The sequence below is a fragment of the Phocoena sinus genome, chromosome X, assembly GCF_008692025.1.
Source record: "Phocoena sinus isolate mPhoSin1 chromosome X, mPhoSin1.pri, whole genome shotgun sequence".
NCBI lineage: Eukaryota > Metazoa > Chordata > Mammalia > Artiodactyla > Phocoenidae > Phocoena > Phocoena sinus.
In genome coordinates, this window is record NC_045784.1 from 50376170 (window position 1) to 50393698 (window position 17529).

Consider the following 17529-nt stretch of genomic DNA (forward strand, 5'->3'; position numbering starts at 1 on the left):
TTATACCTCCTGGTAAAGAAAGAGTATGTGTAGAACATGTGTGGGACTGGAGATCAGAGCAGCAAGCCACCTTTGAGAAGGCACAAATACTAGTGAAGCAGATTAAAGCTCTGGGCATCTCCCAAGTAGGGTTAGTGTTTGAATTAGCTGTATCTGTGACTCTGGAAGTCATGGGTTAGTCACTGCAGCAGAGACAACAGAAGGAGAGAGTACCCCTAAGATTTTGGCCCCAGCTCTCAAAGGGGGAAGAAACTTGATATATGCACATATAGCAACAGCTCCTAGCAGTGTATGTAGCTCTCCTCCAGGTACAACCTCTCATAAAGGAACAGCAAATATGCCTTGGTTTTTGTGAACACTGTGTCTGACCTAACCCAAGTTTTCCCCTCTCACCATGCAAACCAGGCTGACATTAGGGAATTAGAGAAGCTGAGTACCATGTAAAGATACCCTCACTGACCCTCAGGGTCACATTTCAAAGGTCATGATGTGCAAGACTGAGCAAAAGAGCATGACATTGAATGGAGGTTTCATACCCCCTGTAACCTGCAAGCAGCAGGGTTAGTAGAAAGGAAGAATGAAATTAAAGTAGCAGATTAAATTTCTAACAGGAAATACAACCTTGGCCGGGTAGATTAAAGTACTATCCCAAGCTTTAACACATTAGAGTGATCAAATAGTAGGGCCTATTGCCCCATATGCCAGACTGGGAACCCCTGCTCAGATGCCCAATACTGTAAAGGTATTGAAATCACAGGAGATAGCTATTGCCCCAACACTTACCATGGGTCAAATGTGCTATGCTGCTAAGAACACCAAGCCCCATCATGCCTGGGAAAGTTGTTATCTACTGGAATTCACAATAGGATGTTCCATCAGGGTGGGTAAATTTATGTGACCCCCACGTGAGGAGAAACTACTCAATCTGCACTGGGATCTCTTTGTCCTGCTGCAAGCTGGACATGTTGAAATGCACTATGCCTATAATGGAACATGGACCATTGAAAGAGGGGAGAAGGTGACAGTCCTGGTCTGGCACATCCCATGCCCCAGTCATGTCTTCACACCTCACAGTGCTGGATCCCTTGGCCAACATGCATGGTATGCATAACCAGGTCAAATTCCTAAAGTTTCAGCCACATTAACATCAAGGATTAGGCTACAAATACATAGTCTTTCCTTGGTATCTGCAGGGGAATTTGTTCCAGGACCCCAGGGAATACCTAACTCCACAAATGCTCAAGCACCTTATATAAAATGTTGTAGTAAGTCAGCCCTTTGCATTTGAGGATGTAGAATCCATGAATATGGAGGGCTGACTATAACTTTTAACAGAAGGGGAAGAACTTTCCATACAATATATGCCTTTTCAACCTTACAGTTCTGCTGCTTCTGTGGTTTCCAGTCACAGGATGGACACATGAAGAGAAAATACCTTCCTACAGTGGGCCCACTCATATGCTCAGCAAAGGAATTGATCCACTATTGGGTATGCAGGAAGCCACCCGTCTCCAAGCCATCAGGATAGCCATGTGGGGTATCAGCATTCCAGGGAAGGAATTGGAAGGCACTAAAGGAGTGCATTAAGAACGAACAAGCTAGGACTTGTACTCTCTCTTTATTTTTTTAACATCTTTATGGAGTATAATTGCTTTACAATGTTGTGTTAGTTTCTGCTGTATAACAAACTGAATCAGCTATATGCATACATATATCTCCATAACTTCTCCCTCTTTCATCTCCCTCCCACCCTCCTTATCCCACCCCTCTAGGTGGTCACAAAGCACTGAGCTGATCTCCCTGTGTTATGCAGCTACTTCCCACTAACTATTTTACATTTGGTAGTGTGTATATGTCAGTGACACTCTCTCACTTCATCCCAGCTTACACTTTCCCCCCACCATGTCTTCAAGTCCATTCTCTATGTCTGCGCCTTTATTCCTGTCCTCCCCTCAGGTTCTTCAGAACATTTATTTTGGATTCCATATATATGTGTTAGCATACAGTATTTGTTTTTCTCTTTCTGACTTACTTCACTCTGTATGACAGTCTCTATGTCCATCCACCTCACTACAAAGAACTCAATTTTGTTTCTTTTTATGGGTGACTAATATTCCATCTAATATATGTGCCACATCTTCTTTATCCATTCATCTGTCATTGGACCTTAGGTTGTTTCCATGTCCTGGCTATTGAAAATAGTGCTGCAATGAGCATTGTGGTACATGACTCTTTTTGAATTATGGTTTTCTCAGGGTATATGCCCAGTAGTGGGATTGCTGGGTCATATGGTAGTTCTATTTTTAGTATTTTAAGGAAACTCCATACTGTTCTCCATAGTGGCTGTATCAATTTACATTCCCACCAACAGTGCAAAAGTGTTTCCTTTTCTCCACACCCTCTCCAGCATTTATTGTTTGTAGATTTTTGGATGATGGCCATTCTGACTGGTGTTATGTGATACCTCATTGTAGGTTTGATTTACATTTCTCTAATGATTAGTGATGTTGAGCATCCTTTCATGTGTTTGTTGGCAATCTATATATCTTCTTTGAAGAAATGTCTGTTTAGGTCTTCTGCCCATTTTTTGATTGGGTTGTTTGTTTTTTTAATATTGAGCTGCATGAGCTGCTTGTATATTTTGGAGATTAATGCTTTGTCAGTTGCTTCATTTGCAAATATTTTCTCCCATTCTGAGGGCTGTCTTTTCATCCTTTTATGGTTCCCTTTGCTGTGCAAAAGCTTTTCTGAGTGTTCTCAGAGTGTTCTGCCTATGTTTTCCTCTAAGAGATACTGTTTGTTTCTATCTTTCAAACTAGAGTTGTAAATGAAGTACGGACCACCATTACCATATTAGATAATCTAACTTTTACTCTATATTTACGATTACCATTAATTTTTTCACTACTTTATTATGTCTGTGTGATGTTAATAAATGCTCTTTTACTTACACTCAAAGGAATCCCTTTAGCATTTCTTGTAAGGCAGGTCTTGTGGTGATGAAATCCCTCAGCTTTTGTTTGTTTGGGAATGTCATTATCTCGCATTCATTTCTGAAGAACTTCTTGCCTGGTAAAGAATTCTTTGTTGATAGTTTTTCTTTTAATATTTGAATATGTCATCCCATTCTCTCCTGACCTTAAAAGTTTCTGCTACGAAATCCACCCACAGTCTTTGGGGGAGTTCCCTTATGTATAACTTACCTCTTTTCTCTTCTTCCAAAAAAATTCTTTGTCTTCAGTTTTAACAATTTAATTATCATATGTCTCAGTGTAGCTCTATTCAAGTTCAACCTATTTGGGGCCTTTTCGGCCTCATAAATCTGGATGTCCATTTCTCTCCCCAGGTTTAGAAAGCTTTAGCCATTATCCTTTTTAATAGCCTTTTTCTCCCTTCATTTTTCTCTTTTCCTTGTGGAATTCCCATAATGTGGACATTGTTTCTTTTGTCTGTGTCCCATAAGTCACATCAGATTTCTTCACTTTTATATTCTTTTTTCATTTTGCTCTTCTGACTGAATAATTTCAAAAGTTCTGCCTTTTAGGTCACTGATTCTTTGTTTTGCATGTTCAAGTCTGCTTTTGAAGATCTCTATTGAATTCCTCATATCTGTCATTTATTTTTGAGCTCTAGGTTTTCTGTTTTATTAGTAGTGTCTATTTCTTTGTTGAACTCATTTTGTTCAAACATTGTTTTCTTAATTTCATTTATTTGTGTATTTTTGTAGTTCATTAAACTTCTTCATGAGATTTATTCTGAATTTTTTTACTTGATAGTTCATAAATCTCCATTTCTTGGAAATAAAAACAAAAATATACAAATGAGACCTAATGAAACTTAAAAGCTTTTGCACAGCAAAGGAAACCATAAACAAGATGCAAAGACAACCCTCAGAATGGGAGAACATATTTGCAAATGAAGCAACTGACAAAGGATTAATCTCCAAAATATACAAGCAGCTCATGCAGCTCAGTATCAAAAAAACAAACAACCCAATCAAAAATGCACAGAAGACCTAAATAGACATTTCTCTAAAGAAGATATACAGATTGCCAACAAACATATGAAAAAATGTTCAACATCATGAATCATTAGAGAAATACAAATCAAAGCTACAATGGGGTATCACCTCACACCAGTCAGAATGGCCATCATCAAAAATCTACAAACAGTAAATACTGGAGAGGGTGTGGAGAAAAGGGAACCTTCTTTCACTGTTGGTGGGAATGTAAATTGATACACCTACTATGGAAAACAGTATGGAGTTTCCTTAAAATACTAAAAATAGAACTACCATATGACCCAGCAATCCCACTACTGGGCATATACCCTGAGAAAACCATAATTCAAAAAGAATCATGTACCACAACACTCATTGCAGTACTATTTACAATAGTCAGGACATGGAAGCAACCTAAGGTCCAACGACAGATGAATGGATAAAGAAGATATGACATATATATATATATATATATATATATATATATATACACAATGGAATATTAGTCACCCATTAAAAGAAACGAAAGTGAGTTATTTGCAGTGAGGTAGATGGACCTAGAGTCTGTCATACAGAGTGAAGTAAGTCAAAAAGAGAAAAACTAATACTGTATGCTAACACATATATATGGAATCTAAAAAAAAAGTTATGAAAAACCTAGGGGCAGGAAAAGAATAAAGATACAGATGTAGAGAATGGACTTGAGGACACAGGGAGGGGGAAATGTAAGCTGGGATGAAATGAGAGAGTAGCATTGACATACATCTAGTATGTAGAATAGTAGCATACATTTGGTAGTATTTACTACTAAATGTAAAATGGATGACTAGTGGGAAGCAGTTGCACAGCAGAGGGAGATCAGCTTTGTGACCACCTAGAGGGGTGGATAGGGAGGGTGGGAGGGAGACGTAAGAGGGAGGGGATATGGGGATATATGTATAAGTATAGCTGATTCACTTTGTTATACAGCAGAAACTAAGACAACATTGTAAAGCAATTATACTCCAATAAAGATGTTTTTTAAAAGTCTCCATTTCTTTAAGTCAGTTACTGGAGATTTATTAGTTTTCTTTGGTGTTGTCATGTTTTTCTGATTGTTTGTGATCCTTGATTCCTTTTGTTGGTATCTGTGTGTTTGAGTTAGCAGTCTCCTCTTTTAGGTTTTATAGGTTCTCTTTGAAAGAGACAGTTCTCCTGTCAGTTCAGTTTGGGTTTCTGTATATATATCTGTGGTAATGACCTTGGGCAGGTGGGGCTTGCTACCAAGATCTGTTTTTGGGTGAGACCACTGCCAAGCTCTGACGTCAAGAGACGGTGATGCTGATTGAGAAAAGTTGTATATGAACTCTGGCTTGATTCCCTGTCTAGGCAAGGCTGTAGGCTGGGCTCTGCAGTTGCCTGGGTTCTCTGCTCAGGCTTCCTAGATCAACAGGACTGAGTACTATACTCAGTAGTAGGTGGGGTTATGAAGTAGTTTCCCTGCCTGCTGTGGCAACTGAACAGGCTCCAGGTTCTGCATGGCTCATTGTTTGGGAACCTGAATTAGGCAAGACTGTGCACTGAATTCCCAGGCCAGACATGGCCACCAGTTTTGCTCTGAAGTTGGGGAAAATCACAGGCTGTGGTCTCTGTTCAACTGCAACCAAAAGCAGGGCTGTTGGATGGGCTAGAGAGCTTCCTGTGTGCTCTGTTATGTTCCCTTGCTGGGAAGACTGAATGCTGTATTCAACAGTGGGTGGGGCTATGAATTTGTTTTCCTGCCTGGGCAGAGTGGGAGAACTAGCTCCAAAGCCAGGAAGACTGTTTGTGGTCTTGACTCTAGCTGACCCATGCCCCAATTCCCTGGCTGAACTGAGACACTGACTGTTCTCTGTGGATGATCAGCTCTGCCTGCTGTGTTCTCTGATCAAGCGTTGCTGGGCTACCCAGCATTCCAGGTGTTCTGGCCAGGCTTTCTTGTTGGGTGGGGCTGGGAGTTACATTCAGCAGCATGTGGGGCTATGAATTAGCTCCTCTGCCAGATGGTGCAGGGAAGCTGGCTCCAAGAAGCCTCCCAGGTGCTCCCACTTATTCTTCCTGGTCAGGGAATGGCCAGGAGCTACACTCAATCATGGGCTGGGCTATGACTATCTCCCTACCTGGGCAGACGGCGGGCAGAGCTCCAGATCCTGCAAGGCTCTTTGTTTGAGAGCTTCAATCAAGCAGTCCTGCACCCAGCCAAGTTCCCTGGTCAGACTGCACTACAGTGTTTTCTGCAGATGAGAAAAGCTGCTTGTCGGGACGATTACATGGGTGCTATGGGAGGAACTCAGTCTGCCAAGACCCATGTGCTGGTTGTTGCAAGCCCCCCTCCTTCTCCATCACAACTAGATTCTCAGTGTCCAAGCCACACACATTCCTCCACAATCCCTGTGAGGCAAGACCAGAGTGGGGACAACCAAGAAGCAACTCATAACGCTGGGACCTGGATGCCTAACCTGGGTTGTCTTTCTCTGCGGAGGAACTGTAGTCTTGGGGAGATCTCTCAGTGTGGTGCAGTGCCAGCCTGGGGGACTGGCAATGCAGTCAGCATGTACCCACTCTTAATCTTCTAGTGTGGACTGTTTTGATCTCTGTGGTACAGGAGGGGTTCTTCAGTTTCATCCCATGTTCTATTATTTTCTCAGTGGTGTTTTGTCCATGACTAGTTGTTCTTCTTGTGAGTGGGAGTGAAGTTAGGACAATCGGTCACCATCTTGGTAATATCACTCCTCTGATTCCATGGTTTGAAGCCTCATAGAGGCGTGTATTTAGTCTGAAAGTCTGTAACTTTCCATGTGAGAGACCAAACAACTAGGCTATTGTCAAAATGTTGAGTCATTAAAAATAGGACAAACTTCATCTAGGGGAGTATTACAAAGACCTGTGAAAATGCCCTTGAGTCTGGACACTGAGGAGTGTGACCACCATCTGCTTTCAATTCTGCTGAGCTGGTAGTGAGATTGAACATATGTAGCAGCATAGCAGACACCCAACAGGTTTCAGCTTATCCAAACCATCAGTGAACCAGGCCTAGGGATTTAGTTGAACCTCTAAATGAATAAAGGCCTCAGCCAGCAGTTTTACTTCAGGTGGCAGAGTGGTTGATAGAGTTTCCCTGAAGGTGTAATAACCACTTCTTCACGTAAAGTCCATATGCCGTCAGGGTGAGGCAAGGTAAAGGGAACAAGAGGCTAGAGAGACACAAGGCCTCCATGGTTTAGTTGTTCAGTTTTGAAAATAGATGCTTTTCAATAGGGATATATCTAACATACATATATAACATACATATCAAGGAGAAGATGAGTCCAAAGTCCCAAGGCACATCTTCAGGCAGAGAATGTTCCCCTTTGCCAGAGACTCCAGTTGGAAAATCATCAGTTACAGAGCATTAAATCTCAAATTGGTCAGTATGAATATAGGGCCCTAAAGATATAAAGCATGACACAGCTTGCTGGACAGTTTCCATAGCAGAATGTTGTTTTGGGCCCCACTCAAAAGATGCTAATTTATGGGTTAGCTAATATAAAGGACAAAGCAGAATGCCCAATCACAAACTGTTTCCAATATCCGAGAGATCCAGCTTGGTGACAGACCTCCTTTTTAGTGGTGGGGGGCTGAATAGACAACAAATTTTCCTTGACTGCCTAAGGACTCAGTATCGGGAATCTGTCTGCAAAGTCCTAAGAAACATTACTAGGCAAGCAGCCAACTGAATTTTGTTGAAGATTTTCAGCCACTCTTCCTAGGAAATTTATCATAATACCACAACCAACACAAAACTGAAGCTTCTGAAGGTCAGCCATCAGGACATCATGTATATAGGTGAAAACTTTACAAATCAGAGTCTATAAGCACTTACACTAATTTCTGACCTATCTGATTTTCACAAATGGCAATGAAGTTTAGGTAACCCAGAGGAATACTACAAAACATATATGAGATGCCCTGTCACATAAATGTGAACAGATCTTGATCCTCAGGTGCCAGTAGTATGGGAAAGAAGGTTCTGCCAATGTTCAAAATAGTGTGTGTAATGGATTCAGTTAGAGTCACATTGTATGCAATTGCTGAGACTATAGAAGAAACAATTGAATTTATTTGACAATAATCCACTATAAGCCTCCAGCTCTTCTTAAACTTTTACACTGGGCATACATGGCTGTTCTGTAGAGGTCCTGCATTTCTTTCTTCCCCTGCTTCCTTTAAGTATTTAATCAGGGCTGTAAATATCTTTATTCTTCCTGGGATTCTATACTCTTTGTGTGAAACCACCCAGGATGATCCAGAGCGGCTGGTGGCAGAGCAGTTCATGTTTCCCACTTAATACTTCCCTACATGTGGCTGAGTTTCATCTAGCACTTATGGGACAGGAAAATACAAACATCTTTTCCTACTATATGTTTAGATGTGGAGGTAACACCGAGATTGCAAAAAATTGGCCCCAAATATTTCATTCATAAGGTCATATTCAAGTTTTTCCTATTCTTTTTTTTTTCTTTTTTTTTTTTTTTTTTTTTTTTTTGCAGTATGCAGGCCTCTCCTGTTGCAGAGCACAGGCTCTGGACGTGCAGGCTCAGCGGCCATGGCTCACGGGCCCAGCCGCTCCACGGCATGTAGGGATCTTCCCGGACCGGGGCACGAACCCGTGTCCCCTGCATTGGCAGGCGGACTCTCAACCACTGTGCCACCAGGGAAGCCCAAGTTTTTCCTATTCTAAAGCTGGCCAACACCTACGTCCCAAATCTGGATGCTGTTCCCCTCCACGGGTCCTGTAGAATAGTGACTTGGGCATCCATATCTAACAGAGCCATAAAAGTTTGATTCTCTCCCCTCACCAAAATTCTCCAGCCTACTCAGATGAATGCATTTGGCATCTGATCTCCACTGGGGACAGAGAGGACTCATTGTCATCTCTAATTATTTTTCTACTTATAGCAGCTGTGGTTGAGTAGCCCAGCTGTTTACATTCTTCATTTACAATCATTATCTGTCCAGTGCTCTCATCTCCCAAGCCAGCTACCAAAAGTTCTAAGGGTTCTCGTTTGTGCCTGGGGTGCTTGTGATTTCCTTCCTTTAACCTGGGTCATTGTGTGTTTCTGTCACTATTATCTGAAAGGATACAAAAACTTCTGCTTACCTAGGATCAATCTTAGTACTATTTGTTACAATGTAGTGGGCCTGAGGTTAATAACCAGATTGAGGAGCAAGTTGTCTCACCAGGAGTTGAATTATCAAGAAATAATGCATGATTCCAGCTTGTCTTTGAAGCTACCTCCTGGTATTCATCCTGCAACAATTTCCTCAATTCCTCCTTGTTAACAGTTTATTATTCACAGTAACAGCCATAGTCAGACTGATAAGCAGTTTTACTGAATCCCTGAGTCCCACTTAACACAGGGTGATAGGAAGTGGGCATGGGACACATGTATACACAGTAGATTGCATTAGAGGAAAGGAAACTAGTTTAATTAACTTAATCTTTTATAATGGGCAGTGAACATGCCTTCCTCTTCCTAAATTTATTATATTGCAGTAAGCATTCCTGCTCATTGCTACAGAGGGAACCACTATCCCATCTCACAAAGATGTTTGTTATTCCAACATCCTTCAAAGGAATGTGGCAAACCAAAACCATTCATTACCTTGCTTGCAAAATGTACAGAGATCCATACAATACTGTCCTCCAACAATGTATAACAGTAAAATTGTTGGAAATATGCCATCTTCAAACTCACTAGGTAATGGCAAACTTATCTCCAACTGAACTCCCACCAACAGTGGATGGGATCTCCCACTTTTCATCTGGATGACAACAAATATTTTTGAACTTCAACATGCTGTTCATCTGATGCATATAAAAGCGTATGTGATTTCAATTTCCATTTTTCTGATTCCTAGTGAGACATAAAGCCAAGATATATTTACTAAGCAACTACCACATGCTAGATATTATTTTAAGTATCTGTGATACCTCAGTGAAAAAAAAAAGGAAGGAAAATCAAATACTTATGGACCTTATATTCTGTCAAGGAGAAAAAACGTTATTAACTAAATAAACTATATAGCATGTTAGAAGATATGTGGATGGAAAGGATAGAGAAAGGTAATGGGGAGCAGATTAAGATAATGCAGGTTTACTGACCATATGATCTCCTATTTTGGAAATGTCTGTTCATAATTTTTGCTAAGTTCTCTATGGGCTGCTTGTTTTATTCTTATTGAAAATATTTTTATTTATTTCTTGTATTTTCACTATCCAAGTTAGTAGCCTAATCTTATTTTGTCCCACTTTGTATAGCATGATTTTTTCAAATTAGGGGATTCATATTTTAATATAATAATATTTATCAAAATCTGTCAATTTTTTAGTTTTAAAATAAATTTTCACCAATTCCATTGGAAAAAATACATTCTCTTCCATTTTATTTTAAAATTTTGTAAATGCTATTTCCTAAATTGAATATTAACATTTAATCATTTGGAATTCATTTTGTATGCAAGGTATGATGAAGGGATTGGGGTGTATTTACTAGCATATGGAAAATAGATTAATACTGCATGGTTTATTGAATAAAATGTCTTTTCTCATTCATCTGAAATGTCACCTCTATTATGATTTCAGTTTCTTATATTCAAATCTCTTTCTAGGTCTCTCCTCTGTTTCACTGAAATATTTGATGTTCCTTTCTCCCTCCTTGTACCCCATTACAGATTATATTCCAGAGTCACCAATGATCCTGTTAAAATATGAGACAAATCATGCTGTGCTTCTGCTGAAAATACACGAATGGCTCCCCATCACACACAGTGTAAAAGTCAAATTCCATTCTAGGCCCTCTGAGTCTCCAAGCTATCAGCTTCTCCCAGATCCCCATCACTTCTCTGAACTCACTTCCTGAAATTCTCTACCTTGCTCACTCAGCTCCAAGCTATATGCTTCTTCCAGATCCACATCACCTCTCTGAACTCACTTTCTGATATTCTCTACCTTGCTCATTTGCTCACTCAGCTCCAGCCATGCTGGTATCCTCAGTGTTCCTTGAAATGCCAGGCCTACTTCTGCCTTGGGACCTCAGCACTTGCTGTCTCACTATTGGGAATGCTCCTTCCGCAGACAGCCACAGGGCCACTTCTCTCATTGCCTTCAGGTCTTTACGCAATAACCAGGCTCTCTGTGAGGCCCTCAGTTCAGCCTCCTCCCTGGAATTTAAGTCCCCCTGTTCTTTGCTTTATTTTTTCCTTCTTAACACTTATCACTTTGAAAATACTTTATATTTTACTTATTGTCTCTTGGCTACTGTCTATCTCCCACACTAATATGAAAGTTCCATGAAGATAAGATTATTTATTGCTTTTGCTTATAAACATATCATAAGGACCTGTGTCTAGAAGACTGCCTGGCAGAGAGACCACCTGAACTAAGTATTGGTGAGATGAAGATAGAGCAAATAAATTAAAAATGAAATGGGGTTAAAGTAAGCCAAATGGGGGCTAGGCAGGTTTCCCTGGGTCTAGCCCCAAAACTACCAATGCAAGTGCCTCCAGGAGACAACTGGGCATTTTATTAGAGCGAAGAAGGCCAACTTGGGGTGTGGCCCCATTGAGAGAGCATTCTGAGTCTAAAATGGCTGAGCCCTTCCTCAGAGCCAGCTGCTTGTATCCTTGTTGGAATGTGGGCCCTAATCCTTGGTCTATTGTTTTTGTTTTTGTTTTTTCAGGTAAGCCAGAAATGTGGATTTTTGAAATGTGAAATCCCCCAAATGTCTAAGTAGCTAATTTTAAAATGGAGAATGATAAAACATGACGATCAAGCAAAATATGAGAGTGGGCTGAAATTGGCCCATGAGTGGCCTGCAGGTGTTTGCTAGACTGAATTATGTGCTGTATGAAAGAAAACTTATCCCTGTTCTGGTGAGGTGGGCTTGCCTTGTGTAATTCTCGAGGCAAACAGTTTCAGGCTGTGTTGGGTGGAGAGAATGAACTGGAATTACCAACTTCTTTCAACTCCTGGAAACTCCCTCCCTCTCCCTCTCCCTGCTATGCCTGGAGTTAAGGAAACCTGGGCAGTGGGGAGTCACCAGAACTGTTTCTTTGAGGGTAGGGGTATATTTCAGTGAAGTGTGGAGTGGGAAAACCAGAGAGAGGGTTTTGAAGGAAACTTCCACAGCTGGACCGGGGAAAGGAAAGAAGGAGAGAAGGACAAAGACTCATGTGTTGGGACATTGTATCTCTGAGGGAATTTATTGGGGGTTACAATACCCTCTCCCCACCAACCACCTATGTGGTACCATACAGTCGAAGGACTTAGTTATACAAAGTCACAACTCCCCGCCCAACTGCGCATGCCATCTATCTCACCTGGAAATAGAGCTGCACAAATTTCCATCACAGCTCCCCGTGTGCGTGAAGTGGGCAAGACAGGTCAGGAGGTACCTGTGAAAGGCCAGTAGCCACTGGCTTTGTCGGGATATAGCCAGAATGGGGCTTCTAGAGGCAGCAGACCTCCATCTGGTGAAGCACTGGGTGGAGCCACCTGTGGTTTCAGGCAACTGCTGAAAGAAGCATGGACAGTCAAGTATTCCCCACACCCAGGAAAGAAACATTAAGCTCAGTCCTCCAATGCCCCTCCTCTGTAAGGAGGCCAGGTATAATCCAGGAGGAGGAAGAACAGCGAGGAGAGTGCTGTACCTGGGTTTAGCAAGTTTCCATTTTTCTGGATAAAATGCTTTCCAAATGCAAGGTGGCACATCTCTTGAGTTCTGAGCACCCCACTGACCTGTTCCCCACAAAAATCGTTTATTCAGTGTAGGCGAAGGGAACCAAGACCTTCAGGTCTGAGATTTACTGCTCTTGGGTCCTCTGGAAAATATGAGGAAGCTGCCCACAAGCCCCTGCTTATGGAGTGCCATGTTAGTGTGTTTAGGCTGAGGGTTTGGGTTCTGCTCAGCAGGTGTGGCATGAACTCCCTGATATTATAAAAGGCTTTTAGGTATAAACTCGGCTCCTGCTTAACTCTTGAGACATTCCTGTCAAAATGTCCTTCTAGGGAAGCTCCAATCCACCTGGTTTCTTTGACGGTTGCCACCTTCTTTGGGCACAGAGCTAGGGAGGGCAATTTGGATACTGCCAGAAGTCCTATTTTTCCTTGGGTCTTCCCATCTCTCATGGACCCCACTCCCCATATCTTGTTGTCTGTATTCTCACTCCCTCTGTCAGTCTTTCATCTTAGAATTCCTCTTTCCTCGATGTCCATCCCCTTCTGGCCCCTCACTCATGCATAGACCTCCATTTGAGTATCCTTTTAGCCTCTCTCCAGATCTCTGCCAACTTCATCTTTCTCTCCCTTGCTCTGGATCTCTTCTAAATGTCCTTGTGTCCCTCTCTACTCAATTTATTCTGTTTCCCTCTAAGCCTCAAGATCTCACTCTCCCTCTGTTATTCTTCACCCCCTCCCAGTTGTGTGCCTCCCCCTCTTAGGTCATCCCCCCCCCCTAGGGAGCCTCTCCATTTTTGACCCCTCCCCACCTCCTGCTAAGCAGCCACCTCCCCTTCTCCCTTCCCCCACAGCTCATCTCTAGTTCCTTCCCCTCCCCCCTCCCTAGACCAGACCAGCTAAGTCCTATTCCATTTTTAGATGACTGATTATGATACTAGCTGAACTTTATTCACAGCCTGAATTTACAGCTGTTCCTTCCTTTCATGCCCTAGCCACCAAACACACCCAATCGTTTCAACATGACAAATTCCTTACACACAGCATGTCATGGCCACATAAATTTGTATTTTTCAGGACAAAACAACAGTTATGCTGGCAAAGATGTCGGATTAACAGGGACCCTAAAGCTTTCAATACACTGAAAAGTAACATTATTTTGCATGTCTACAAAGTACACATTTGTTTTCACAAATGTGGCAAAGTTTACCCTAACAGTTAGGACTTTTTCACCAAATCATAGACATAGATATGGAAATCATCATCAAACTTGATGAAATACACAGAGGGTTTGGCTTCCACTTGGTGAATGACCATGCCGATCCGTTTGGAGCCATCTTCTTTGGTATATTCCACATGTTTACCTATCAGGCCATCTACAACTCCTCCTGGCTCCCTCTCTGCTGGAGGAGACTCACTGGACTCTGGCATGATACGGAGGTCTCCTTCTTTATAATCATCTAGAAGCTGGTACATGTACAAGACAGGATCTTTCTCATAGGTAATATAAAACCAGGCTTTCATGATAGGTGCTTGGGCCAAGACCATTCCTCTCCATTCATCCTTAGAACCATGCTCACCCTCAAACATATGTTCCACAGCTTTACCAATTATGGTATTTGCAAGGTTTGCATCACTGACTTGAGATGATGCCACCCTGTCGGAAAGAATTTTAAGAGACAAAACTCTTTCATCTCTGTGAAGTTCCAGTCCATAGACACAGTCAATTCCATCATATTTCACCAGATAAAGAGAAGGATTTATAGGCACCTGATCCAGAACGGTTCCTTTCCACTGGGTGATGGGCTCATCGCCTTCCTTCCATCCGTGTGAAATCCTGCAGCCCACGATGTTCCTGCGGGGCTGGGACGAAGGTCTGCCTCTCTGTTTCTTTTGGGAGGCTTTTCTCTTTGTCATGTTTGCAGACCCAGTGGCCCGTCCTGCAACTGCCCTGGTTTGTTGCCCTTCGGCCTCCTGCGAGTTGGGGGTTTTCATGTCTGCAAGGAGGAGGAGAGAAGAGAAGAGAGGAACATTCAAAATGCCATAAGGTGAAGTTCTCCAGACAGCGTCGTCTCCATGTACCCTGCGCCAGCGCCTAAAATTTCCCCATGAGCCTGGCAGCAATGCTGGAAATCCTGGCTGTGTGCCTGAAAGTGCTCTCCCTTCTAGGTTCCTTGAGGTTGCGGGAGAAGGCGGCAGCGGCAGTGGTGCTGCCTGGGGTTAGGAACTCTGCAGGAGGGGGCGGGCTACCTCCTTGTTCAGAGACCCCAGCCTCCGTCACCCGCCACTGGTGCCCACTCTCAATCCCCTGCAAAACCCCTGTCCCTCCACCACCCTGACCCGCATGCACTGTCCTCCTGCTCTGAGCACCCCAGTCTGCTACCCACACGCCCCCGTCCACCCCCACTCTCTTTCTTGGCCCCCAGCGCCCTCGCCTCTCCGTGCTCACCTTCAATGTCTTGCCTGATTCCTTACGCTATTCCCCTTTCCTACTGCCCATTGCACTCCCCCTTCCCACCCCGGCGCCCGCCTCCACCCCTTATCTCCTGCAGGAGTCCATCCCATCCCCCCTTCTCCATCCCAGCGCCCACCAATGGCCTTGCCTTGCCTGGCGTCCACCGCCCCGGATTTCGGGCTTCACGTGTGCAAATCGGACACCTCGCAGCTTCCTTTGCGGTGAGCCTGCGTCCAAGAAGGATCCGCAGGCGAGGAGCCGGGTGTTTGCAAGAGCTGGAAGGGGAGGATCCTTAGGAGACAAGCGTGTTTAGGAGGGCGGCGGAGCAGGCGAGTAGGATGGCGGCCGTGTCTTCTGCACTCTGCTCTCGGGCCCTCCGCCTCCCCCTTGGTGGTGGCAGCCCCTCTGCCACATGGGGCTCCCACCAGCCGCTACTGGTGCAGTAGTCTCCTCCCTCTTTCCGTAGCGCAGCTTCCTGCCAGGAGAGAGGCCTCCCCTTCCTGCCAAACACTGCCTGCCCCACCGCAACTCTCAAGCCCACCAGTGCTTTGAGCATGGGTGGTGCTCCTCGTTTCCCGATCCCGCCCCCTTCCCAAATCTGGAGCAGCTGGGCTTACAATCCTCCACCCTTTTGCCCCCTCCTCTCTCCCCCCTCCCTTTCAGGGCCCTTTGGCTCCTGTGCTCACCTCCACCTCCACCCTGTCAGTGCCCCTGCTCCATCTGCTTTCCACCTCCCAGGAATGTGTTTCTTTCTTTTTCCCAGTGCCCTTATGTATTTATTCTTTATACATAAATATGCCTTTCCTGTCATTTACAGGAATTTGTGGTAGGAAGGGAGAAATGTGCTCAGTCTGCCATCTTGACCCAATCTCTGTGTAATCTTTCCTTACTGGTCATTACTGGACTTTACTTCTTAAGGATTTCCCCCCTTTTCTTCTTCTTTTACTTTTACTCTATCGCAAATGAATTCCTTCCACAATGTTAACACTGTGTAAATTTCGGAAAATTGATAGGAAGAAAACAATCAACTGCAATTCTAGCTCCCATTCCCTAGGGCTCCCAGCAAAATATTAATACTCGTTATTTGTCTTGCCATTTTCTAGGCTCTTACAAAACTGGGATCATTTTGCATAGGCAAGTTAATGCCCTGATTTTTTCCATATAGAGTATGCATCTTCTAAGGATATTAAACATTTTGAAAACTATTATTTCTCTTATTCGTTCATCAAATATTTATTTATTTACAGGGACCACAATTTAACTTTTCTGCCATTATTGAACATTGGGATTATGTTTCCACCATAACTGGTAATTAGATCTACTTATCAGAAAAGATAGCTTCAGGAAAAAAATAAGTTTATAAGAAACAATTAGGTAAAATGATGGTTTTATAATTTGTTGCAGAAGTATTCTTTAAGGAAGGAATCGAGGAAAATTTTACACTGAATTTATTCTAATATCAACAGATCTATTAAAATGCAAAATGCAGCAAAATAATACAGAAGAAAAAGCAACTGAACAAACCAAAACCCAGTGAACAACCTGAATGTTTAATAGTTACATATAGTATCTGAATCAGATGATGGGTTAAATGTTAACAGAGCAGCTAAGATTAAAACAATAAAATAATTACTAAAAGGGAGAGAAGATCAATAAAAAATTTTGATTCAATGATCAAAGTATAAAAATGTTAATATCGAGTGTGAAAAAAGAATTTCACATCTAGAGCTGATGCAAATAAAAGTTCATACAATTTTTTATGGATAGCAAATTACAGGTATGCTTTAGTTCGTGGGAGAGTTTAGTTATGGCTAACTTTTATCCCTAGGATTTTACCCTTGGAGTCCCAAGCAAAAGTGAAGGAGTTTTACCAGGGCTCTGGACTCCAATTTCTGTATCCTTAGCTTCAACAAGAAGTCATAACCTCTCCTGTTCTAAGCCTTTCAGCAGTTCCCTCTAAAGTGGTTACATTTCCTCAAGGGAAAAACATCCACCAAATTCACTGTCTTTTGGACATGTTCTCTCATATATCTTGGCTTGGTAATTATTTCCTATCTTCTTAGTTTTCAGATACCTTTGAGTTTATTGTTTTAACTTCATCCAGCTTTGATTGTTTAATTAATGAGAAAGATTTTTGAACTGCTTAGTCTATCACTAAAATCCAAAAATCTATATTTATTAAAAAATATGTGTTCAACTATTTGTAATAGCTCCAAACTGGAAATCACCGAAATTTCCATCAACAGTGGACTGCATGTGTTGTAGTATATTCATTCATACAATGGAATATCATACAGGATTGAGAATGAGCAAACTACAACTACATGCAACAACTTGAAT

The 17529-nt window shown here is 42.4% G+C and overlaps 1 protein-coding gene across 3 annotated transcripts; it reads right to left on the bottom strand.

The window, feature by feature from the left end:
• Window positions 1-13782: 13782 nt before the first annotated feature.
• Window positions 13783-15710, bottom strand: LOC116747593 (spindlin-2). Of its 3 annotated transcripts, none has more exons than XM_032619983.1 (2): window positions 15326-15710; window positions 13783-14731 (listed from the first exon to the last, which is right to left on the bottom strand). In XM_032619983.1, exon 2 carries the CDS (start codon window positions 14727-14729, stop codon window positions 13953-13955), a length of 777 nt encoding a protein of 258 aa, XP_032475874.1. In that variant the 5' UTR covers window positions 14730-14731; window positions 15326-15710; the 3' UTR covers window positions 13783-13952. The 3 variants fall into 3 exon arrangements, with proteins under 3 accessions (XP_032475874.1, XP_032475875.1, XP_032475873.1); XM_032619984.1 differs by having other exon boundaries at window positions 15333-15652; XM_032619982.1 differs by having other exon boundaries at window positions 15338-15639.
• Window positions 15711-17529: the final 1819 nt, after the last annotated feature.

What these genes read in the sequence shown, in the direction of transcription:
- LOC116747593 (XM_032619983.1), bottom strand. Translation starts at nt 14,729, where the DNA reads ATGAAAACCCCCAACTCGCAGGAGGCCGAAGGGCAACAAACCAGGGCA.